Source organism: Salvelinus fontinalis, chromosome 33 (assembly GCF_029448725.1).
Source record: "Salvelinus fontinalis isolate EN_2023a chromosome 33, ASM2944872v1, whole genome shotgun sequence".
Taxonomy (NCBI): domain Eukaryota; kingdom Metazoa; phylum Chordata; class Actinopteri; order Salmoniformes; family Salmonidae; genus Salvelinus; species Salvelinus fontinalis.
The window spans coordinates 13382760-13408296 of record NC_074697.1 but is presented as its reverse complement, the minus strand read 5'-3'; the positions used below and the strand labels follow the sequence as shown (position 1 = coordinate 13408296).

At 42.7% G+C, this 25537-nt stretch overlaps 2 protein-coding genes across 3 annotated transcripts in view; one reads left to right on the top strand and one right to left on the bottom strand.

Annotated features, from left to right (window-relative positions):
• Nucleotides 1-5588, bottom strand: part of ddx6 (DEAD (Asp-Glu-Ala-Asp) box helicase 6) — a 68518-nt gene extending 62930 nt beyond the window's left edge. For both annotated transcript variants that reach the window (XM_055895136.1, XM_055895135.1), the window contains exons 1-3: nucleotides 5481-5588; nucleotides 3941-4534; nucleotides 3791-3854 (exon numbers count right to left, since the gene is read on the bottom strand). In XM_055895136.1, coding sequence (XP_055751111.1) covers nucleotides 3791-3854; nucleotides 3941-4170 — 294 coding nt within the window. In that variant the 5' untranslated portion in view covers nucleotides 4171-4534; nucleotides 5481-5588. The remainder of the gene's footprint in view (nucleotides 1-3790; nucleotides 3855-3940; nucleotides 4535-5480) is intronic.
• Nucleotides 5589-6341: 753 nt separating this feature from the next.
• LOC129831734 (C-X-C chemokine receptor type 5) lies at nucleotides 6342-14147 on the top strand. Its single transcript, XM_055895134.1, has 5 exons — nucleotides 6342-6385; nucleotides 7409-7586; nucleotides 8442-8890; nucleotides 11852-12049; nucleotides 13317-14147. Exons 1-5 carry the CDS (start codon nucleotides 6371-6373, stop codon nucleotides 13497-13499), a joined length of 1023 nt encoding a protein of 340 aa, XP_055751109.1. The 5' UTR covers nucleotides 6342-6370; the 3' UTR covers nucleotides 13500-14147.
• The last annotated feature ends 11390 nt before the right edge of the window (nucleotides 14148-25537 follow it).

Below are 25537 nucleotides of genomic sequence, written 5' to 3'. Positions count from 1 at the left end.
CCCTAGTGTAACATAACCAGACTACTACTGCCCTAGTGTAACATAAGAACCTGACTACTACTGCCCTAGTGTAACATAGGAACCAGACTACTACTGCCCTAGTGTAACATAGGAACCTGACTACTACTGCCCTAGTGTAACATAGGAACCAGACTACTACTGCCCTAGTGTAATATAAGAACCTGACTACTACTGCCCTAGTGTAACAGAGGAACCAGACTACTACTGCCCTAGTGTAACATAAGAACCCGACTACTACTGCCCTAGTGTAACAGAGATAAGAACCAGACTACTACTGCCCTAGTGTAACATAAGGACCTGACTACTACTGCCCTAGTGTAACATAGGAACCAGACTACTACTGCCCTAGTGTAACAGAGATAAGGACCTGACTACTACTGCCCTAGTGTAACATAAGAACCAGACTACTACTGCCCTAGTGTAACATAAGGACCTGACTATTACTGCCCTAGTGTAACATAAGAACCTGACTACTACTGCCCTAGTGTAACAGAGATAAGAACCAGACTACTACTGCCCTAGTGTAACATAACCAGACTACTACTGCCCTAGTGTAACATAACCAGACTACTACTGCCCTAGTGTAACATAAGAACCAGACTACTACTGCCCTAGTGTAACATAACCAGACTACTACTGCCCTAGTGTAACATAAGAACCTGACTACTACTGCCCTAGTGTAACATAAGAACCTGACTACTACTGCCCTAGTGTAACATAACCAGACTACTACTGCCCTAGTGTAACATAAGAACCTGACTACTACTGCCCTAGTGTAACATAAGAACCTGACTACTACTGCCCTAGTGTAACATAAGAACCAGACTACTACTGCCCTAGTGTAACATAACCAGACTACTACTGCCCTAGTGTAACATAAGAACCTGACTACTACTGCCCTAGTGTAACATAAGAACCAGACTACTACTGCCCTAGTGTAACATAAGAACCAGACTACTACTGCCCTAGTGTAACATAAGGACCAGACTACTACTGCCCTAGTGTAACATAAGAACCAGACTACTACTGCCCTAGTGTAACATAAGAACCTGACTACTACTGCCCTAGTGTAACATAAGAACCTGACCACTACTGCCCTAGTGTAACATAAGAACCTGACTACTACTGCCCTAGTGTAACATAAGGACCCGACTACTACTGCCCTAGTGTAACATAAGAACCTGACTACTACTGCCCTAGTGTAACATAAGAACCAGACTACTACTGCCCTAGTGTAACATAAGAACCAGACTACTACTGCCCTAGTGTAACATAAGAACCAGACTACTACTGCCCTAGTGTACCATAAGAACCAGACTACTACTGCCCTAGTGTAACATAAGAACCAGACTACTACTGCCCTAGTGTAACATAAGAACCAGACTACTACTGCCCTAGTGTAACATAAGAACCAGACTACTACTGCCCTAGTGTAACATAAGAACCTGACTACTACTGCCCTAGTGTAACATAGGAACCAGACTACTACTGCCCTAGTGTAACATAAGAACCAGACTACTACTGCCCTAGTGTAACATAAGGACCAGACTACTACTGCCCTAGTGTAACATAAGAACCAGACTACTACTGCCCTAGTGTAACATAAGGACCAGACTACTACTGCCCTAGTGTAACATAAGGACCTGACTACTACTGCCCTAGTGTAACATAAGGACCTGACTACTACTGCCCTAGTGTAACATAAGAACCCGACTACTACTGCCCTAGTGTAACATAAGGACCAGACTACTACTGCCCTAGTGTAACATAAGAACCTGACTACTACTGCCCTAGTGTAACATAAGGACCAGACTACTACTGCCCTAGTGTAACATAAGAACCTGACTACTACTGCCCTAGTGTAACATAAGAACCCGACTACTACTGCCCTAGTGTAACATAAGGACCAGACTACTACTGCCCTAGTGTAACATAAGGACCAGACTACTACTGCCCTAGTGTAACATAAGAACCAGACTACTACTGCCCTAGTGTAACATAAGGACCAGACTACTACTGCCCTAGTGTAACATAAGGACCTGACTACTACTGCCCTAGTGTAACATAAGGACCTGACTACTACTGCCCTAGTGTAACATAAGAACCCGACTACTACTGCCCTAGTGTAACATAAGGACCAGACTACTACTGCCCTAGTGTAACATAAGAACCAGACTACTACTGCCCTAGTGTAACATAAGAACCAGACTACTACTGCCCTAGTGTAACATAAGGACCAGACTACTACTGCCCTAGTGTAACAGAGGAACCAGACTACTACTGCCCTAGTGTAACATAAGAACCTGACCACTACTGCCCTAGTGTAACATAAGAACCTGACTACTACTGCCCTAGTGTAACATAAGGACCAGACTACTACTGCCCTAGTGTAACATAAGGACCAGACTACTACTGCCCTAGTGTAACATAAGAACCAGACTACTACTGCCCTAGTGTAACATAAGGACCAGACTACTACTGCCCTAGTGTAACATAAGGACCAGACTACTACTGCCCTGGTGTAACATAAGGACCAGACTACTACTGCCCTGGTGTAACATAAGGACCAGACTACTACTGCCCTGGTGTAACATAAGGACCAGACTACTACTGCCCTGGTGTAACATAAGGACCAGACTACTACTGCCCTAGTGTAACATAAGGACCAGACTACTACTGCCCTAGTGTAACATAAGGACCAGACTACTACTGCCCTAGTGTAACATAAGAACCAGACTACTACTGCCCTAGTGTAACATAAGAACCTGACTACTACTGCCCTAGTGTAACATAAGAACCAGACTACTACTGCCCTAGTGTAACATAAGAACCAGACTACTACTGCCCTAGTGTAACATAAGAACCAGACTACTACTGCCCTAGTGTAACATAAGAACCTGACTACTACTGCCCTAGTGTAACATAAGAACCAGACTACTACTGCCCTAGTGTAACATAAGAACCAGACTACTACTGCCCTAGTGTAACATAAGAACCAGACTACTACTGCCCTAGTGTAACAGAGATAAGAACCAGACTACTACTGCCCTAGTGTAACATAAGGACCAGACTACTACTGCCCTAGTGTAACAGAGATAAGAACCAGACTACTACTGCCCTAGTGTAACATAACCAGACTACTACTGCCCTAGTGTAACATAACCAGACTACTACTGCCCTAGTGTAACATAACCAGACTACTACTGCCCTAGTGTAACATAACCAGACTACTACTGCCCTAGTGTAACATAAGAACCTGACCACTACTGCCCTAGTGTAACATAACCAGACTACTACTGCCCTAGTGTAACATAACCAGACTACTACTGCCCTAGTGTAACATAAGAACCTGACCACTACTGCCCTAGTGTAACATAAGAACCAGACTACTACTGCCCTAGTGTAACATAAGAACCTGACCACTACTGCCCTAGTGTAACATAAGAACCAGACTACTACTGCCCTAGTGTAACATAACCAGACTACTACTGCCCTAGTGTAACATAACCAGACTACTACTGCCCTAGTGTAACATAAGAACCTGACCACTACTGCCCTAGTGTAACATAAGAACCAGACTACTACTGCCCTAGTGTAACATAAGAACCTGACTACTACTGCCCTAGTGTAACATAAGAACCAGACTACTACTGCCCTAGTGTAACAGAGGAACCTGACTACTACTGCCCTAGTGTAGTCCCTTTAGACCACGACAATAACTACAACAGTTTTTAAACTACATTTGATTCAAAAGGGAACATCTCCTTACCGAAGTTCTCATCCTCATGTCTTTTGGAGGGAGCGTCAAATTCCTCTTCCAGTCATCTCCAGGCCTGTGGAAAAATATGAGTTATGAGTACATGCCCCAAAAGGGAACGCTTGAGAGCCATTCGTTCACTGTAAATGAACTAGGACTCACTTGATGACAGTATTGGCTGTGAGGGTAGCTTTAGCCAACTGGGTGCTGCTAGACCCAGTGCCGTTGTTGATTGTGCTGGAGGCCTGCTTCATCTGGCTGGGCTGATGTGTCTGATGACTTCCTCCTCCGCTGCCCTGCCCTCCTGCAGGCTTCACCACCGGGCCTCGGAGCTGGCCATTCTGGCTGGAATGGCCCAGTATCACTGGGTTATGGGTACTGGCGGTACTCATGGCTAGTCAATTATCCTATCCACAAAGGGCGTGATACAGTTCTTATTCTGATTGTGGCGGTGTGGGGGTGGGGGGGGGATAAATCTTGAGGAATAGTCTGCCTTCTCACAGGCTGTTATCCAAAGCAAATGTAATTAGATAGAAGCAATCGTCTCCTCTCCTGTTCCTCAATAGTATTGTTCTTTGCGGAACATCTCATCAAAAACTGTCAACAAAATGACTGACACAAGCAACAACAAAAAAAAGAAAAAAATAAGAAACTCCGGTCTATTGACGCTTGGTGTAGCATAGGTCAGAGCGCCTTACGCCAGAGGCTGCATGGTCACACCTGTCTTAAATACTTCCATCCCCAGAACTCTTCACCCTGAGGTAGAGAAGAAGTGTCAGACAGGGTTTAGACATGTTATCACGGAAGACTTTATTGTTCATACAAAAATTGTTTAAAAGAAAAAAAAGTGAGGTACCTAATTTAGTTAGTTATCAAGTTCAGTTCACAGCGGAGTTCTAGCTAGTTATTTAACGTAGCCAATAAAACCATGTCACTAACTAACGCGTTAGAACTAGCACTAGTTGCTAGTTTGTAAACTAGCCCGACGGTTTAGCCAGCTACAAATTAACTAGCCGGGAGTGGTGCGTTTAATAAATAGTCTCACTAGTAGCTAATTGCATACAGACCCCAAAATGTTGTCAAAACGTCGTGCACCTTCGACGCGTTAGCGATAATATCTAACTAGCAAAACTTGCTAACTAACTAACTAACCGTGTGTTAGCCAAACGTCTGCTAACCGGTAGCTAGCTAACTAGCTAACGTTAACTATGGAGTTCCTCCTAGCCACCGTGCTTCTACATCTGCATTACTTGGTGTTTAAGGCTGAGTTTCGTTTCGGTATAAGCATTTTCTGACATCTGTTGATGTAAAAAGGGCTTTAAAAATACATTTGATTGATAACGTTAGCTAGCTAGCGGCGCGGCAAAAAACATGCATTATTTATGCCAGGTGGATATTTAGAGTAAAGTCAACATAAATCACATATTTAGAAACACATTTAAAGTATTAAACATCACTTTCCCGACGTAACTACCTACGTTAGTTAGCGACCTAGCTAACTAATGTTAGCTAGCTAGCTATTTTGCTAGCTAAGGTTAAAACCAGAAGGGACGCAGGCTGAAGTAACGTTAACGCCATGAGCACAAAACATTGGAAAAAAAGATACGCCCCGCTGCCAAAACACCCCACATAGAAATACTGGTCGGTACATGTATATCAGGTCAAATGTAGTCTACAAGGAGAGGATTAAGTGAACAGTTACCGCGGATTGTTGATATTATCTGTTGTTGTTTTTTGACTTCTGTCAGCTGTTATTTGTAAAGCTACGGTTTGGTCTAAAACAGAAAGACCAAGATGGCCTCCCCTTCTATTTAAGCCCTCCCACTGTCCGTCATCATCACCTGATTCAATACCATAATAATCACCTGAAAAAAAACATTTCTTTATTACACATGCAACGGTATAGACGTGTACACAGCACAATAACTATTAATAGCATTCTTCACAATATTCAGCAAGCGAAATACTTCTCAGTATCGCAGCCTAGCAATCCCTTTTCTTCAGATGTAGTTGAAACTGCCTGCCTGTGTTGTCATTTGTCCTCTGTCACCCATATGCACCACACAAGTAAAATACATTTCTGCTATTTTATTTAAATGTCAAATCTAAATGTGAATCAAATAACATGCATGCATGATAAGTCATGATGAACTGCTCATTGTTCAATGGATATAAAAATCCAAAGAAATGTGCCAAATCTAAATTGTGCAAATTCTGAACATTGTTTAAACACTGTAATTATGTTAATGCATAACTCCCTCATTGCATCCATTAATTCCAGCTAACCACCTCATTAGTTCCTCTTCTATTTGATCTGATGAATAGAACATGAGGGAATAAAATCATGCATTTTAAAGCTCATAACTTTATGAACCAACTTAACCCTACTAGCCAACTATAATCAATCAGATCACACATGGGCGCATCATAAACAAGCGTATTGAGGAAGTGACTACTGCATTGGTTGAATAGTTATTGTCTGTTTATAGCATGGGGGGTGGGGGGGGGGGGGTCAAGGGATATAAAACCCAAACCCAACATTACACTCACCACATCAGGGTCACCTGAAATTAGTATAACAAGCACACAAAAATGACTTATGAGGAGGTGAGTCTGGCTAACTGAATGCTTTACATCCATGCAGGTCTGAGCAGATTATTTTTGTAAGTGAGCATTGCCTCCAGAGCTAGAAATGTGGGTTTACTATATCTAGTTGTTCTGATTCTTGAGTTAACCAGCAGAAAAATAAAATGTTTAATTTAAAGTAAAAAAATGTATGTAAAGTAAGGTTACTTTAGAAAATGTAAATCTATTGAAATGAAACGGTAATATTCAATTGGTTAGTTTATTGTAATGGTGTTGACAGAATAAATACTGTTTTAAATCCCTGTATTAATATATATATTTTTTAATCTGTACAATGTGTAACCTTTATTTAATTGGCAAGTCAGTTAAGAAGAAATTCTTATTTACAATGACAGCCTACTCCGGCCAAACCCGGACGACACTGGGCATATTGTGCGCCGCCCTATGGGACTCCCAATCACGGCCGGTTGTGATACAGCCCGGATTATTACAGCCAAAGAACCACTTAGATTCTGACCATGGCTAAAAAAAATAGCTATTTCGTAACAACAGCATAGAGCAATGTATGTTTGATTGAATAGCATCCTCAGATGAGTGAATTGGTTACGGATGCCTGATCACAGATCCATGTACTACTTACCGTAAGAGAGGAAGTGAAAAATGTCTGCTCTCCTCTCCATTTCCTGTCTATTTGTGTTGTATCTCTACAGAGAGGTAAGACATACACAGATGTCCTCTCCTTTATACTGCTGGGCTTCCCCTTTCTTACCTCTTTTCACTGCACTTGTCCACACACCAATTAAAAGCAATTAAGCCACAAAAACATTTTATATTGAAACAACATCATTATCCATTATCTTGTCAAAGAGCTACAATGGACGGTGACGTAATTTCAGGACGTCAAGCTGTGAGGTGTAAAGTAAAAGTACATCAATCGATATACAACAAAATATATAACTTTCAACAGCAAAACATGATTTTCTATCTGTTTCTTAAACTGTTTTTGAACCTGATTTGTAACCTGATTTTCAACCTGTTTTTCAGGGTTCATTTGAGGACGGAGGTCTTTTCTATGGCTTTGATAACTACTCAGATTTGCTGGAGAGTTCTAACAGTAGCAGTGATACTGAGTACACCTGTACTGATGGAGCAGGTCTCCAGCTGTTTCATACTGTGTTCCAACCCCTGGTCTACAGCCTAGTGTTCTTCCTGGGGCTGACAGGTACACACACACACACACACACACACACACACACACACACACACACACACACACACACACACACACACACACACACACACACGCACACACACACTGGTGTTCCTACTGGATCTTCCAATAGTCCAGGTATAACACTACCTAATAACAGTCTATATGTGTATTACCTTATGATTTATATTCCACCTAATAACAGTCTATATGTGTATTATCTTATGGTTTATATTCCACCAGGTAACAGTCTATATGTGTATTATCTTATGGTTTATATTCCACCAGGTAACAGTCTATATGTGTATTATCTTATGGTTTATATTCCACCAGGTAACAGTCTATATGTGTATTATCTTATGGTTTATATTCCACCAGGTAACAGTCTATATGTGTATTACCTTATGGTTTATATTCCACCAGGTAACAGTCTATATGTGTATTATCTTATGGTTTATATTCCACCAGGTAACAGTCTATATGTGTATTATCTTATGGTTTATATTCCACCAGGTAACAGTCTATATGTGTATTATCTTATGGTTTATATTCCACCAGGTAACAGTCTATATGTGTATTATCTTATGGTTTATATTCCACCAGGTAACAGTCTATATGTGTATTATCTTATGGTTTATATTCCACCAGGTAACAGTCTATATGTGTATTATCTTATGGTTTATATTCCACCTAATAACAGTCTATATGTGTATTATCTTATGGTTTATATTCCACCAGGTAACAGTCTTCATGTTTATTATCTTATGGTTTATATTCGACCAGGTAACAGTCTATATGTGTATTATCTTATGGTTTATATTCCACCTAATAACAGTCTTCATGTTTATTATCTTTCGGTCCCACCAGGTAACGGGCTGATGTTAACGGTGCTGCTGAAACGCCGTGGCCTCCTGAGGATCACAGAGATCTATCTGTTACACCTGGGCCTGGCTGATCTGATGCTGCTAGCCACCTTCCCCTTCGCACTGGCACAGGTGTCCTTGGGGGTGGTGCTCGGAGACGTCCTGTGTAAGCTGATTGGGCTGTTGAACCGACTCAACTTCCTTTGTGGGAGTCTCCTCCTGGCATGTATCGGCTTCGACCGTTACCTGGCCATCGTGCATGCCATCACCAGCCTCCAGAGCCGACGCCCCAGGAACGTACACCTCACCTGTCTGGCACTGTGGCTCATTTGTCTGGCCCTGTCTGTCCCCAATGCTGTGTTCCTGTCTGTAGGGGAGAGTCCCATAGACCCGACTCAGCTCTCATGCTTCTTCCACAGTCACGGTCTCCATGCCAACAACTGGGATCTGACGGTGCGTCCCCATCAAACGGCTCAGCCAGTTATTTTGTTAGCTTGTGCGACCTGGATGGAGTCTCTCAGCCAGAGACAGGGAGTTAGACCTGGATGGAGTCTCTCAGCCAGAGACAGGGAGTTAGACCTGGATGGAGTCTCTCAGCCAGAGACAGGGGGTTAGACCTGAATGGAGTCTCTCAGCCAGAGACAGGGAGTTAGACCTGGATGGTGTCTCTCAGCCAGAGACAGGGAGTTAGACCTGGATGGAGTCTCTCAGCCAGAGACAGGGAGTTAGACCTGGATGGAGTCTCTCAGCCAGAGACAGGGAGTTAGACCTGGATGGAGTCTCTCAGCCAGATACAGGGAGTTAGACCTGGATGGAGTCTCTCAGCCAGAGACAGGGAGTTAGACCTGGATGGAGTCTCTCAGCCAGAGACAGGGAGTTAGACCTGGATGGAGTCTCTCAGCCAGAGACAGGGAGTTAGACCTGGATGGAGTCTCTCAGCCAGAGACAGGGGGTTAGACCTGAATGGAGTCTCTCAGCCAGAGACAGGGAGTTAGACCTGGATGGAGTCTCTCAGCCAGAGATAGGGAGTTAGACCTGGATGGAATCTCTCAGCCAGAGACAGGGAGTTAGACCTGGATGGAGTCTCTCAGCCAGAGACAGGGAGTTAGACCTGGATGGAGTCTCTCAGCCAGAGACAGGGAGTTAGACCTGGATGGAGTCTCTCAGCCAGAGACAGGGAGTTAGACCTGGATGGAGTCTCTCAGCCAGAGACAGGGAGTTAGACCTGGATGGAGTCTCTCAGCCAGAGACAGGGAGTTAGACCTGGATGGAGTCTCTCAGCCAGAGACAGGGAGTTAGACCTGGATGGAGTCACTCAGCCAGAGACAGGGGGTTAGACCTGGATGGAGTCTCTCAGCCAGAGACAGGGAGTTAGACCTGGATGGAGTCTCTCAGCCAGAGACAGGGAGTTAGACCTGGATGGAGTCTCTCAGCCAGAGACAGGGAGTTAGACCTGGATGGTGTCTCTCAGCCAGAGACAGGGAGTTAGACCTGGATGGTGTCTCAGCCAGAGACAGGGAGTTAGACCTGGATGGAGTCTCTCAGCCAGAGACAGGGAGTTAGACCTTGATGGAGTCACTCAGCCAGAGACAGGGAGTTAGACCTTGATGGAATCTCTCAGCCAGAGACAGGGAGTTAGACCTGGATGGAGTCACTCAGCCAGAGACAGGGAGTTAGACCTGGATGGAGTCTCTCAGCCAGAGACAGGGAGTTAGACCTTGATGGAGTCACTCAGCCAGAGACAGGGAGTTAGACCTTGATGGAATCTCTCAGCCAGAGACAGGGAGTTAGACCTGGATGGAGTCACTCAGCCAGAGACAGGGAGTTAGACCTGGATGGAGTCTCTCAGCCAGAGACAGGGAGTTAGACCTGGATGGTGTCTCAGCCAGAGACAGGGCGTTAGACCTGGATGGAGTCTCTCAGCCAGAGACAGGGAGTTAGACCTTGATGGAGTCACTCAGCCAGAGACAGGGAGTTAGACCTTGATGGAATCTCTCAGCCAGAGACAGGGAGTTAGACCTGGATGGAGTCTCTCAGCCAGAGACAGGGCGTTAGACCTGGATGGAGTCTCTCAGCCAGAGACAGGGAGTTAGACCTGGATGGAGTCTCTCAGCCAGAGACAGGGAGTTAGACCTGGATGGTGTCTCTCAGCCAGAGACAGGGAGTTAGACCTTGATGGAGTCACTCAGCCAGAGACAGGGAGTTAGACCTGGATGGAGTCTCTCAGCCAGAGACAGGGAGTTAGACCTGGATGGTGTCTCTCCGCCAGAGACAGGGAGTTAGACCTGGATGGTGTCTCTCAGCCAGAGACAGGGAGTTAGACCTGGATGGTGTCTCTCAGCCAGAGACAGGGAGTTAGACCTGGATGGAGTCTCTCAGCCAGAGACAGGGAGTTAGACCTGGATGGAGTCTCTCAGCCAGAGACAGGGAGTTAGACCTGGATGGTGTCTCAGCCAGAGACAGGGAGTTAGACCTTGATGGAGTCACTCAGCCAGAGACAGGGAGTTAGACCTGGATGGAGTTTCTCAGCCAGAGACAGGGAGTTAGACCTGGATGGAGTCTCTCAGCCAGAGACAGGGAGTTAGACCTGGATGGTGTCTCAGCCAGAGACAGGGAGTTAGACCTTGATGGAGTCACTCTGCCAGAGACAGGGAGTTAGACCTGGATGGTGTCTCTCAGCCAGAGACAGGGAGTTAGACCTGGATGGAGTCTCTCAGCCAGAGACAGGGAGTTAGACCTGGATGGAGTCTCTCAGCCAGAGACAGGGAGTTAGACCTGGATGGAGTCTCTCAGCCAGAGACAGGGAGTTAGACCTGGATGGAGTCTCTCAGCCAGAGACAGGGAGTTAGACCTGGATGGAGTCTCTCAGCCAGAGACAGGGAGTTAGACCTGGATGGAGTCTCTCAGCCAGAGACAGGGCGTTAGACCTGGATGGAGTCTCTCAGCCAGAGACAGGGAGTTAGACCTGGATGGAGTCTCTCAGCCAGAGACAGGGAGTTAGACCTGGATGGAATCTCTCAGCCAGAGACAGGGAGTTAGACCTGGATGGAGTCTCTCAGCCAGAGACAGGGAGTTAGACCTGGATGGAGTCTCTCAGCCAGAGACAGGGAGTTAGACCTGGATGGAGTCTCTCAGCCAGAGACAGGGGGTTAGACCTGAATGGAGTCTCTCAGCCAGAGACAGGGAGTTAGACCTGGATGGAGTCTCTCAGCCAGAGATAGGGCGTTAGACTTAGCCAGTAGATGTTTTCAAATAACCACGTACGCAGACATTTGCTGGAGTGTGTCCCAAATGGCACTCTATTCCCTATTGGTCAAAAGTGTATATAGGGAATAGGCTGCCATTTAGGATGGATCCCTGGTGTCTCAATCTAGTGGGAATAAACCAAGGGATGTATTTGTACCTCTGTTCCAGGAGAGGCTCCTGACCCACGTGCTGTGTTTCTTCCTGCCTCTCGGGGTCATGACCTACTGCTACGCCGCTGTGGCGGTCACCCTGCACCATAGCCAGAGAGGTCAGCGCAGCCTGGAGAAAGAGGGAGCCATCAGGCTGGCTGCACTAGTCACTGCTGTGTTCTGCCTGTGCTGGCTACCCTACAACATCACCATGCTGGTATGAACTCATTCATTCATTCATTCATTTAATTTATTTGATGATCCCCCAAAAATGTTATGTAGTCAAGAACATGCAGACTATACTGTTTTGTTTTTAAATTAACAATAAATAAATATATATATATATATATATATATATATATATATATATATAGATAGATATATAATATAGATAATAAATAAATATATATAATATAGATAATAAATAAATATATATATATAGATATATAATATAGATAATAAATATATATATATATATATATAGATATATAATATAGATAATAAATATATATATATAGATAGATATATAATATAGATAATAAATATATATAGATAGATATATAATATAGATAATAAATATATAAATATATATAGATAGATATATAATATAGATAATAAATAAATATATAGATATATAATATAGATAATAAATATATATATAGATAGATATATAATATAGATAATAAATAAATATATATATAGATATAGAATATAGATATATAATATAGATAATAATTAAATATATATATAGATATATAATATAGATAATAAATATATATATATAGATAGATAGATATATAATATAGATAATAAATAAATATATATATAGATATAGATAGATAGATATATAATATAGATAATAAATATATATATATAGATAGATAGATATATAATATAGATAATAAATAAATATATATATAGAATATAGATAATAAATAAATATATAGATAGATAGATATATAATATAGATAATAAATAAATATATAGATAGATAGATAATATAGATAATAAATAAATAGATATATAGATAGATATATAATATAGATAATAAATAAATATATAGATAGATAGATAATATAGATAATAAATAAATATATATATAGATAGATAGATATATAATATAGATAATAAATAAATATATAGATAGATATAGAATATAGATAATAAATAAATACATATAGAATATAGAATATAGATAATAAATATATATATATATATATATAGATAGATATAGAATATAGATAATAAATATATATATAGAATATAGATATATATATATATATAGATATAGATAATAAATACATATATATATAGTGCACTACATGGTCCCCTATTCCCTATTTAGTGCACTACTCTTGACCAGAACCCTGGGCCCTATAATACAATACAAAGTACATAGAACTATATAGTGGCCCAGGTCAAAGAAGTGCATGATAAACTCTATGGAACAGGTGCCATAGACTTCTCTCCACTGTGACGTTTAGGTGAGGACCCTAGTGGATCGAGGGTTGGACTCTGGTTTGAGCTGCCAGTCCCGGACTAGTTTGGATAAGGCCTTGGTGGTGACAGAGAGCCTGGGGTACACGCACTGCTGCCTCAACCCACTGCTGTACGCCTTCACTGGGGTACGGTTTCGGCAGGATCTCCTGAGACTGCTGGCTCACTGAGGCTTTGGCAAAGGGGGTGTACTCAGAGGGGAGTAGGGCGTCAGCGTCATTCTCTAAAGGACTCACCGCCACAACCGCTAAAATCCTCATGTTGACCAACATGTTTTACTGTAACACACTCAGGTGAAAAGTGTCTTAGACGTAGTTTCTTTAAAGGGATACTGATGGTTAAATCTGATCTTTGAATTAATTATGAGTAAAATTATTAGATTTTCAGCTTACAAATTGATTTCACTGTTACAACTAAGAGCTAGGGGGGGGGGGGGGTTTACTGTTAGAGCTTGTGAATCATTAATCAACCTACTGTATGTCTAACCTCTCTTTATGGGGTTGTGACAACCCACAAGCACCTGCTTGTGCAAGCCTTGTGTATATACGGAATCTTCCGCGATTGCATGCAATAACCCAATGTGCGACAAACGCTTGTGCTTATAAACATCTATTTGTGTCTCAGATAGCTTATAAACGTCTATTTGTGTCTCAGATAGCTTATAAACATCTATTTGTGTCCCAGATAATTTTCTGTAAGTGTGAAAGTGTAATATTGTTCTTTAGTCAATAGGCCTGGATTGCCAATTACTTGACTGTATGTGAAATGTATTGAACATTTTTTTTTATACAAATAAAATATGATTGAGTGCTTCGTAATGTTGTTCACACCAGACAATCTTTATCCTCCTACCACTCATCAGATCAGTGACTACTTTGTATAAGGTATAAACTACTGTGTCTAAAGTATATACTACTGTGTCTAGAAGTATAAACTACTGTGTCTAAAAGTATATTACTACTGTGTCTAAAGTATAAAATACTGTGTCTAGAAGTATAAACTACTGTGTCTACAAGTATAAACTACTGGGTCTAGAAGTATATACTACTGTGTCGAAGTATAAAATACTGCTTCTAGAAAAATAAACTCCTGTGTTTAGAAGTATATTACTACTGTGTCTAAAGTATAAAATACTGTGTCTAGAAGTATAAACTACTGTGTCTAGAGTATAAACTACTGTGTCTAGAAGTATAAACTACTGTGTCTAGAAGTATAAACTACTGTGTCTAGAAGTATAACCTACTGTGTTTAGAAGTATAAACTACTGTGTCTAGAAGTATATTACTACTGTGTCTAGAAGTATGAACTACTGTGTCTAGAAGTATGAACTACTGTGTCTAGAAGTATATTACTACTGTGTCTGGAAGTTTAAACTCCTGTGTCTATAAGTATAAACTACTGTGTCTAGAGTATAAACTACTGTCTAAATTTTAAACTACTGTGTCAATAATTATGATCTACTGTGTCCAGAGCTATAAAATACCATTGTCAAGAAGTATAAACTACTGTGTCTAGAAGTATATACTACTGTGTCGAAGTATAAAATACTGCTTCTAGAAAAATAAACTCCTGTGTATAGAAGAATATTACTACTGTGTCTAGAAGTATAACCTACTGTGTTTAGAAGTATAAACTACTGTGTCTAGAAGTATAAACTACTGTGTTTAGAAGTATAAACTACTGTGTCTAGAAGTATAAACTACTGTGTCTAGAAGTATAACCTACTGTGTTTAGAAGTATAAACTACTGTGTCTAGAAGTATAAACTACTGTGCCTAGAAGTATATTACTACAGTGTCTGGAAGTTTAAACTCCTGTGTCGAAGTATAAAATACTGCTTCTAGAAAAATAAACTCCTGTGTATAGAAGTATATTACTACTGTGTCTAGAAGTATAAACTACTGTGTCTAGAAGTTTAAACTACTATGTATATAAGTATATTACTACTGTGTCTAGAAGTATAAACTACTGTGTCTAGAAGTATGAACTACTGTGTCTAGAAGTATATTACTACTGTGTCTGGAAGTTTAAACTCCTGTGTCTATAAGTATAAACTACTGTGTCTAGAGTATAAACTACTGTCTAAATTTTAAACTACTGTGTCAATAATTATGATCTACTGTGTCCAGAGCTATAAAATACCATTGTCAAGAAGTATAAACTACTGTGTCTAGAAGTATATTGTCACGACTTCCGCCGAGGTTGGCTCCCCTGCCTGTTCGGGCGGTGCTCGGCGGTCGTCGTCACCGTCCTACTAGCCGCTACCGATCCCTTTTTCGTTTGTCTGTTTGTGTGTTCTGATTATTTGCACCTGTGGGTTTTTTTTATTTCGTAATGAGCTTCCCTATATTTAGGAGTTTGACCCGCCCTTGTTTTGTGCGGGATTGTTTTTTGTTACGTGCGTTGTATGTTGGGTTGTGTCAAGTGTTTTTCTGCGCCCTGTATGTTCGGGCTTTATATTTTGGTTAAGCAGTAAAAGGAATATTTTTCCCCCAAGCGGCTCTCTCTCTGCGTCTGATTCTTTTCACACCCTTTTACGATCGTGACAGAATCCCGCACCGAAAAATGGAATCAGCAGGAGCAGCCGCACCTCCTCTCCCATCAATGGAGGAACGAGTCCTCCATCACACCAGTGTTCTCCACAGAATTGGGTCAGCAATGGACCAAATGATGGAGAGGATGGATCGATGGGAGAGGAGTGGCCTTCCTACCTCATCTCCAGCACCCCTTCCTCCAACACCTCCTGTTCCTGTTACCACATCCGGCTCCGGGGCTCTTCGGCTGGCGCTTCCACGGGAGTATGATGGAACGGCGGCCGGGTGTCAGGGTTTCCTTCTCCAGCTGGAGCTTTACCTGGCGACCGTTCGTCCTGCTCCCTCCGGAGAGGAGAGCGTGAGCGCCCTCGTCTCCTGTTTGACTGGACGAGCTCTCGAGTGGGCCAACGCAGTGTGGAATGGCCCAGACTCGGCGAGGGATCATTACCCTGAGTTCACCCGCCGATTCCGAGCTGTTTTTGACCACCCACCAGAGGGTCGTGCGGCGGGTGAACGGCTGTTCCACCTGCGTCAGGAGACGAGGAGCGTACAGGACTTCGCCCTGGAGTTCAGGACCTTGGCCGCAGGAGCAGGGTGGAACGACAGGGCCTTAATAGACCATTTCCGATGTAGCCTGAGGGAGGACGTCCGCAGGGAGCTAGCGTGTCGGGACACCACACTCACGCTGGATGAACTCATTGACATGGCCATCCGTCTCGACAACCTGCTGGTTGCCCGCGGACGTTCAGAACAGGTCCTGTCGTTTCCACCTCCCAGCCCTCCTGCTCCTATCCCTATGGAGTTAGGGGGGGCAGCGTCAAGGGGGACCGGAGCAGGAGTGTCCTCCTGTACCAATTGTGGTCGACGAGGGCACACGGCCGACCGGTGCTGGAGGAACTCTTCTGGGAGTCGGGAGGGCAGGCGGAACACTACTCGATCACCCCAGGTGAGTCAGCACCAGACTTACCCAGAGCTGCCTGTTAGTCATATGTATGTGTTAACCTCTTTCCCCGGGTTTTTTCCCTCTCTACAGCATAAGGCGCTAGTCGATTCAGGCGCAGCTGGGAATTTTATAGATCGGGGGCTCGCATTAAGACTAGGGATTCCTCTTGTGTCGTTAGACCTACCTTTCCCCGTGCACTCCTTAGATAGTCGACCATTAGGGTCAGGGATGGTAAGGGAGGCCACGGTACCTCTGGACATGGTAACGCAGGGTAGTCATAAGGAGCAGATTAGTCTGTTCCTTATTGACTCACCTGCGTTTCCAGTGGTGTTGGGAATTCCCTGGTTAGCCCAGCACAACCCGGTGATTTCCTGGCAACAGGGGGCTCTTAAGGGGTGGTCCGACGAGTGTTCAGGCAGGTGTATAGGAGTTGCCGTCGGTGCGACTACGGTGGAGAGTCCAGACCAGGTTTCCACCGTGCGCATTCCCTCTGAATATGCCGATTTGGCTATCGCCTTCAGTAAAAGGAAGGCGACCCAATTACCACCCCATCGTGTAGGGGACTGCGCGATAAACCTCCTGGAGAACGCTGCACTTCCTAGGAGTCATGTGTATCCTTTATCTCAGGCGGAGACAGCGGCTATGGAAACATATGTTACTAAATCACTGGGACAGGGATACATTCGGCCCTCCGCATCACCCGTTTCCTCGAGTTTCTTTTTTGTGAAGAAGAAGGATGGCGGTTTACGCCCGTGCATTGATTATCGAGGTCTAAATTCCATCACAGTGGGGTTTAGTTACCCACTACCTCTCATCGCTGCGGCGGTGGAATCATTTCACAGGGCACGCTTCTTCACAAAATTGGACCTGAGGAGTGCGTATAATCTGGTGCGTATCCGGGAAGGAGATGAGTGGAAAACTGCATTTAGTACTACATCTGGCCATTATGAGTACCGCGTCATGCCATATGGGTTGAAAAATGCTCCAGCTGTCTTTCAATCCTTCGTAGATGAGATTCTCCGAGACCTGCTCGGGCAGGGTGTGGTGGTGTACATTGATGACATCTTGATCTACTCTGCCACACGCGCGGCGCATGTGTCTCTGGTGCGTAAGGTACTTGGGCGACTGCTGGAGCATGACCTGTATTGCAAGGCGGAGAAATGTGAGTTCTTCAAACAGGCCGTTTCCTTCCTGGGTTATCGTATTTCCACCGACGGGGTGGTGATGGAGGATGACCGCGTTACAGCCGTGCGTAATTGGCCGACTCCAACCACGGTGAAAGAGGTGCAGCGGTTTTTAGGGTTTGCCAATTACTACCGGAGGTTTATCCGGGGTTTTGGTCAGGTGGCTGCTCCCATTACCTCACTGCTGAGGGGAGGACCGGTGCGCTTGCGTTGGTCAGCAGAGGCGGACAGAGCTTTCAGTCGTCTGAAGGAGCTGTTCACCAATGCGCCCGTGTTGGCGCATCCGGACCCCTCTTTAGCGTTCATAGTTGAGGTGGACGCGTCCGAGGCTGGGGTCGGAGCCGTGCTGTCCCAGCGCTCGGGCGTACCACCCAAGCTACGCCCTTGTGCTTTCTTTTCGAGGAAGCTTGATACGGCGGAGCGAAACTATGACGTGGGGGACCGGGAGTTGTTAGCTATTGTCAAAGCTCTGAAAGTGTGGAGACATTGGCTTGAGGGGGCGAAACACCCTTTTCTCATCTGGACTGACCATCGTAATCTCGAGTACATCCGGGAGGCGAGGAGACTAAATCCGCGTCAGGCTAGATGGGCCATGTTTTTCACTCGGTTTCAGTTCACCATCTCGTACCGACCAGGTTCCAAAAACACCAAAGCTGACGCACTGTCCCGTCTCTATGATACCGAGGAGCGATCCGTTGAGCCAACTCTCATCATTCCACCTTCATTTCTCGTGGCACCGGTGGTATGGGAGGTGGACGCGGAGATAGAGAGAGCCTCACGTTTAGAGCAGACCCCTCCAAATTGTCCAGCGGGGGTTCAGTACGTGCCGAGGGGGGTTCGGGATAAGCTTATCCGTTGGGCTCATACTCTCCCCTCCTCGGGTCATCCTGGCATCGAGAGGACAGTGCGGAGTCTTAGAGGTAGATACTGGTGGCCCACGTTGGCTAAGGACGTGAGATTTTATGTCTCCTCCTGCTCGGTTTGCGCTCAGAGCAAGGCTCCTCGGCACTTGCCTAGAGGGAAGTTACAGCCCCTCCCCGTTCCACAACGGCCGTGGACACACTTATCGGTGGACTTTCTTACCGATCTTCCCCCCTCTCAGGGAAGTACTACGATTTTGGTCGTTGTGGATCGGTTCTCTAAGTCCTGCCGTCTCATCCCGTTGCCCGGTCTCCCTACGGCCCTGCACACTGCGGAAGCCTTGTTTACCCATGTCTTCCGGCACTATGGGGTGCCTGAGGATATCGTTTCTGATCGGGGCCCCCAATTCACGTCCAGAGTTTGGAGGGCGTTTATGGAGAGACTGGGGGTCTCGGTCAGCTTGACCTCGGGTTTTCACCCCGAGAGTAATGGGCAGGTGGAGCGCGTAAACCAGGATGTGGGCAGGTTTCTGCGGTCATATTGCCGGGACCGGCCTGGTGAGTGGGCGAGGTATGTTCCTTGGGCTGAGCTCGCTCAGAACTCCCTCCGCCACTCCTCAACGAACATGTCCCCGTTTGAGTGTGTGTTAGGTTACCAGCCGGTCCTGGCCCCATGGCACCAGAGTCAGACCGAGGCTCCTGCGGTAGAGGAATGGGTACAGCGCTCCAAGGACACCTGGAAAACCGTCCAGGAATCGCTAAGGTTAGCAGGACAACGGCAGAAGAGGAGCGCTGACCAGCACCGCTGTGAGGCCCCCGTGTTCACACCGGGGGACAGGGTCTGGCTCTCGACCCGAAACCTGCCTCTCCGCCTGCCCTGTCGGAAGCTGGGGTCGCAGTGTGTGGGGCCGTTTAAAGTCCTGAGGAGAATAAACGAGGTGTGTTATAGGTTACAACTTCCTAGGTATTACCGTTTAACCCCTCGTTTCATGTGTCTCTCCTCAGGCCGGTGGTGGCTGGTCCCCTGCAAGAAGGTGAGGTGCCTGAGGTCCCTCCACCCCCTCTGGAGATCGAGGGGTCCCCGGCGTACACAGTACGTGATATTCTGGACTCGAGACGCCGGGTGGGGGGCCTACAGTACCTCGTGGATTGGGAGGAGTACGGTCCGGAGGAGAGATGCTGGGTTCCGGTGGGGGACATTTTAGATCCTTCTCTTCTGAGAGATTTCCATCGCCTCCACCCGGATCGCCCGGCACCTCGCCCTCCGGGTCGTCCTCGAGGACGGTGGCGGCGCGCTGCGGGAGCCGCGCGTCAGGAGGGGGGTAATGTCACGACTTCCGCCGAGGTTGGCTCCCCTGCCTGTTCGGGCGGTGCTCGGCGGTCGTCGTCACCGTCCTACTAGCCGCTACCGATCCCTTTTTCGTTTATCTGTTTGTGTGTTCTGATTATTTGCACCTCTGGGTTTTTTTTATTTCGTAATGAGCTTCCCTATATTTAGGAGTTTGACCCGCCCTTGTTTTGTGCGGGATTGTTTTTTGTTACGTGCGTTGTATGTTGGGTTGTGTCAAGTGTTTTTCTGCGCCCTGTATGTTCGGGCTTTATATTTTGGTTAAGCAGTAAAAGGAATATTTTTCCCCCAAGCGGCTCTCTCTGCGTCTGATTCTTTTCACACCCTTTTACGATCGTGACATATATACTACTGTGTCGAAGTATAAAATACTGCTTCTAGAAAAATAAACTCCTGTGTATAGAAGAATATTACTACTGTGTCTAGAAGTATAACCTACTGTGTTTAGAAGTATAAACTACTGTGTCTAGAAGTATAAACTACTGTCCTAGAAGTATATTACTACAGTGTCTGGAAGTTTAAACTCCTGTGTCGAAGTATAAAATACTGCTTCTAGAAAAATAAACTCCTGCGTATAGAAGTATATTACTACTGTGTCTAGAAGTATAAACTACTGTGTCTAGAAGTTTAAACTACTATGTATATAAGTATATTACTACTGTGTCTAGAAGTATAAACTACTGTGTCTAGAAGTATATTACTACTGTGTTTAGAAGTATAAACTACTGTGTCTAGAAGTATATTACTACTGTGTCTGGAAGTTTAAACTCCTGTGTCTATAAGTATAAACTACTGTGTCTAGAGTATAAACTACTGTGTCTCGAAGTGTAAACTAATGTGTCTGGAAGTATAAACTCCTATGTCGAAGTATATACTACTCTTTCAAGAAGTATAAACTACTGTGTCTAGAAGTATAAACTACTGTGTCTAGAAGTATAAACTACTGTGTCTAGAAGTAAAAACTAATGTCTCTAAAGTATAAACTACTGTGTCTAGAAGTATAAACTACTGTGTCAAGTATAAACCCTGTGTCTAAAGTATAAAATACTGTTTCCAGAGTATAAACAATTTTGTCTAAAAGTATATTACTACTGTGTCTACAAGTATAAACTACTGTGTCTAGAAGTATATTACTACTGTGTCTGGAAGTTTAAACTCCTGTGTCTATAAGTATAAACTACTGTGTCTAGAGTATAAACTACTGTGTCTCGAAGTGTAAACTAATGTGTCTGGAAGTATAAACTCCTATGTCGAAGTATATACTACTCTTTCAAGAAGTATAAACTACTGTGTCTAGAAGTATAAACTACTGTGTCTAGAAGTATAAACTACTGTGTCTAGAAGTAAAAACTAATGTCTCTAAAGTATAAACTACTGTGTCTAGAAGTATAAACTACTGTGTCAAGTATAAACCCTGTGTCTAAAGTATAAAATACTGTTTCCAGAGTATAAACTATTTTGTCTAAAAGTATATTACTACTGTGTCTACAAGTATAAACTACTGTGTCTAGAAGTATATTACTACTGTGTCTGGAAGTATAAACTACTGTGTCTAGAGTATAAACTACTGTGTCTAGAAGTATAAACTACTGTTTCTAGAAGTATAAACTACTGTGTCTAGAAGTATAAACTACTGTGTCTAGAGTATAAAATACTGTTTCCAGAGTATAAACTACTGTCTCTAAAAGTATAAACTACTTTGTTTAAAAGTATATTACTACTGTGTCTACAAGTATAAACTACTGTGTCTAGAAGTATATTACTACTGTGTCTGGAAGTATAAACTACTGTGTCTAGAGTATAAACTACTGTGTCTAGAAGTATAAACTACTGTTTCTAGAAGTATAAACTACTGTGTCTAGAAGTATAAACTACTGTGTCTAGAGTATAAACTACCGTGTCTAGAAGAATAAACTACTGTGTCTAGAGTATAAACTACTGTGTCTAGAAGTATAAACCCTGTGTCTAAAGTATAACCTACTCTGTCTAAAAGTAAAAACTATTGTGTCTATAAGAATATAACTACTGTGTCTGGAAGTATAAAATACTGTTTCTAGAAGTATAACCTACTGTGTCAAGTATAAACCCTGTGTCTAAAGTATAAAATACTGTTTCCAGAGTATAAACTACTGTCTCTAAAAGTATAAACTACTTTGTCTAAAAGTATATTACTACTGTGTCTACAAGTATAAACTACTGTGTCTAGAAGTATATTACTACTGTGTCTAGAAGTATGAACTACTGTGTCTAGAAGTATAAACTACTGTGTCTAGAAGTATAAACTACTGTGTCTAGAAGTATAAACTACTGTGTCTAGAAGTATCAACTACTGTGTCTAGAAGTATCAACTACTGTGTCTGAAGTATCAACTACTGTGTCTGAAGTATCAACTACTGTGTCTGAAGTATCAACTACTGTGTCTGAAGTATCAACTACTGTGTCTGAAGTATCAACTACTGTGTCTGAAGTATCAACTACTGTGTCTGAAGTATCAACTACTGTGTCTGAAGTATCAACTACTGTGTCTGAAGTATCAACTACTGTGTCTGAAGTATCAACTACTGTGTCTGAAGTATCAACTACTGTGTCTGAAGTATCAACTACTGTGTCTGAAGTATCAACTACTGTGTCTGAAGTATCAACTACTGTGTCTGAAGTATCAACTACTGTGTCTGAAGTATCAACTACTGTGTCTGAAGTATCAACTACTGTGTCTGAAGTATCAACTACTGTGTCTAGAAGTATCAACTACTGTGTCTAGAAGTATCAACTACTGTGTCTAGAAGTATCAACTACTGTGTCTAGAAGTATCAACTACTGTGTCTAGAAGTATCAACTACTGTGTCTAGAAGTATCAACTACTGTGTCTAGAAGTATCAACTACTGTGTCTAGAAGTATCAACTACTGTGTCTAGAAGTATCAACTACTGTGTCTAGAAGTATCAACTACTGTGTCTAGAAGTATCAACTACTGTGTCTAGTAGTATCAACTACTGTGTCTAGAAGTATCAACTACTGTGTCTAGAAGTATCAACTACTGTGTCTAGAAGTATCAACTACTGTGTCTAGAAGTATCAACTACTGTGTCTAGAAGTATCAACTACTGTGTCTAGAAGTATCAACTACTGTGTCTAGAAGTATCAACTACTGTGTCTAGAAGTATCAACTACTGTGTCTAGAAGTATCAACTACTGTGTCTAGAAGTATCAACTACTGTGTCTAGAAGTATCAACTACTGTGTCTAGAAGTATCAACTACTGTGTCTAGAAGTATCAACTACTGTGTCTAGAAGTATCAACTACTGTGTCTAGAAGTATCAACTACTGTGTCTAGAAGTATCAACTACTGTGTCTAGAAGTATCAACTACTGTGTCTAGAAGTATCAACTACTGTGTCTAGAAGTATCAACTACTGTGTCTAGAAGTATCAACTACTGTGTCTAGAAGTATCAACTACTGTGTCTAGAAGTATCAACTACTGTGTCTAGAAGTATCAACTACTGTGTCTAGAAGTATCAACTACTGTGTCTAGAAGTATCAACTACTGTGTCTAGAAGTATCAACTACTGTGTCTAGAAGTATCAACTACTGTGTCTGAAGTATCAACTACTGTGTCTGAAGTATCAACTACTGTGTCTGAAGTATCAACTACTGTGTCTAGAGTATAAACTACTGTGTCTAGAAGTATAAACTACTGTTTCTAGAAGTATAAACTACTGTGTCTAGAAGTATAAACTACTGTGTCTAGAGTATAAACTACCGTGTCTAGAAGAATAAACTACTGTGTCTAGAGTATAAACTACTGTGTCTAGAAGTATAAACCCTGTGTCTAAAGTATAACCTACTCTGTCTAAAAGTAAAAACTATTGTGTCTATAAGAATATAACTACTGTGTCTGGAAGTATAAAATACTGTTTCTAGAAGTATAACCTACTGTGTCAAGTATAAACCCTGTGTCTAAAGTATAAAATACTGTTTCCAGAGTATAAACTACTGTCTCTAAAAGTATAAACTACTTTGTCTAAAAGTATATTACTACTGTGTCTACAAGTATAAACTACTGTGTCTAGAAGTATATTACTACTGTGTCTAGAAGTATGAACTACTGTGTCTAGAAGTATAAACTACTGTGTCTAGAAGTATAAACTACTGTGTCTAGAAGTATAAACTACTGTGTCTAGAAGTATAAACTACTGTGTCTAGAAGTATAAACTACTGTGTCTAGAAGTATCAACTACTGTGTCTAGAAGTATCAACTACTGTGTCTGAAGTATCAACTACTGTGTCTGAAGTATCAACTACTGTGTCTGAAGTATCAACTACTGTGTCTGAAGTATCAACTACTGTGTCTGAAGTATCAACTACTGTGTCTGAAGTATCAACTACTGTGTCTGAAGTATCAACTACTGTGTCTGAAGTATCAACTACTGTGTCTGAAGTATCAACTACTGTGTCTGAAGTATCAACTACTGTGTCTGAAGTATCAACTACTGTGTCTGAAGTATCAACTACTGTGTCTGAAGTATCAACTACTGTGTCTGAAGTATCAACTACTGTGTCTGAAGTATCAACTACTGTGTCTGAAGTATCAACTACTGTGTCTGAAGTATCAACTACTGTGTCTGAAGTATCAACTACTGTGTCTGAAGTATCAACTACTGTGTCTGAAGTATCAACTACTGTGTCTAGAAGTATCAACTACTGTGTCTAGAAGTATCAACTACTGTGTCTAGAAGTATCAACTACTGTGTCTAGAAGTATCAACTACTGTGTCTAGAAGTATCAACTACTGTGTCTAGAAGTATCAACTACTGTGTCTAGAAGTATCAACTACTGTGTCTAGAAGTATCAACTACTGTGTCTAGAAGTATCAACTACTGTGTCTAGAAGTATCAACTACTGTGTCTAGAAGTATCAACTACTGTGTCTAGAAGTATCAACTACTGTGTCTAGAAGTATCAACTACTGTGTCTAGAAGTATCAACTACTGTGTCTAGAAGTATCAACTACTGTGTCTAGAAGTATCAACTACTGTGTCTAGAAGTATCAACTACTGTGTCTAGAAGTATCAACTACTGTGTCTAGAAGTATCAACTACTGTGTCTAGAAGTATCAACTACTGTGTCTAGAAGTATCAACTACTGTGTCTGAAGTATCAACTACTGTGTCTGAAGTATCAACTACTGTGTCTGAAGTATCAACTACTGTGTCTGAAGTATCAACTACTGTGTCTGAAGTATCAACTACTGTGTCTGAAGTATCAACTACTGTGTCTGAAGTATCAACTACTGTGTCTGAAGTATCAACTACTGTGTCTGGAAGTGTAAACTACTGTGTCTAG

Bases quoted from the DNA above. Each gene is read 5' to 3' on its own strand.
- LOC129831734 (XM_055895134.1), top strand. The intron at 8,891-11,851 runs GTGCGTCCCCAT...CCTCTGTTCCAG, and splicing joins CCAACAACTGGGATCTGACG to GAGAGGCTCCTGACCCACGT. The intron at 12,050-13,316 runs GTATGAACTCAT...TGTGACGTTTAG, and splicing joins CCTACAACATCACCATGCTG to GTGAGGACCCTAGTGGATCG.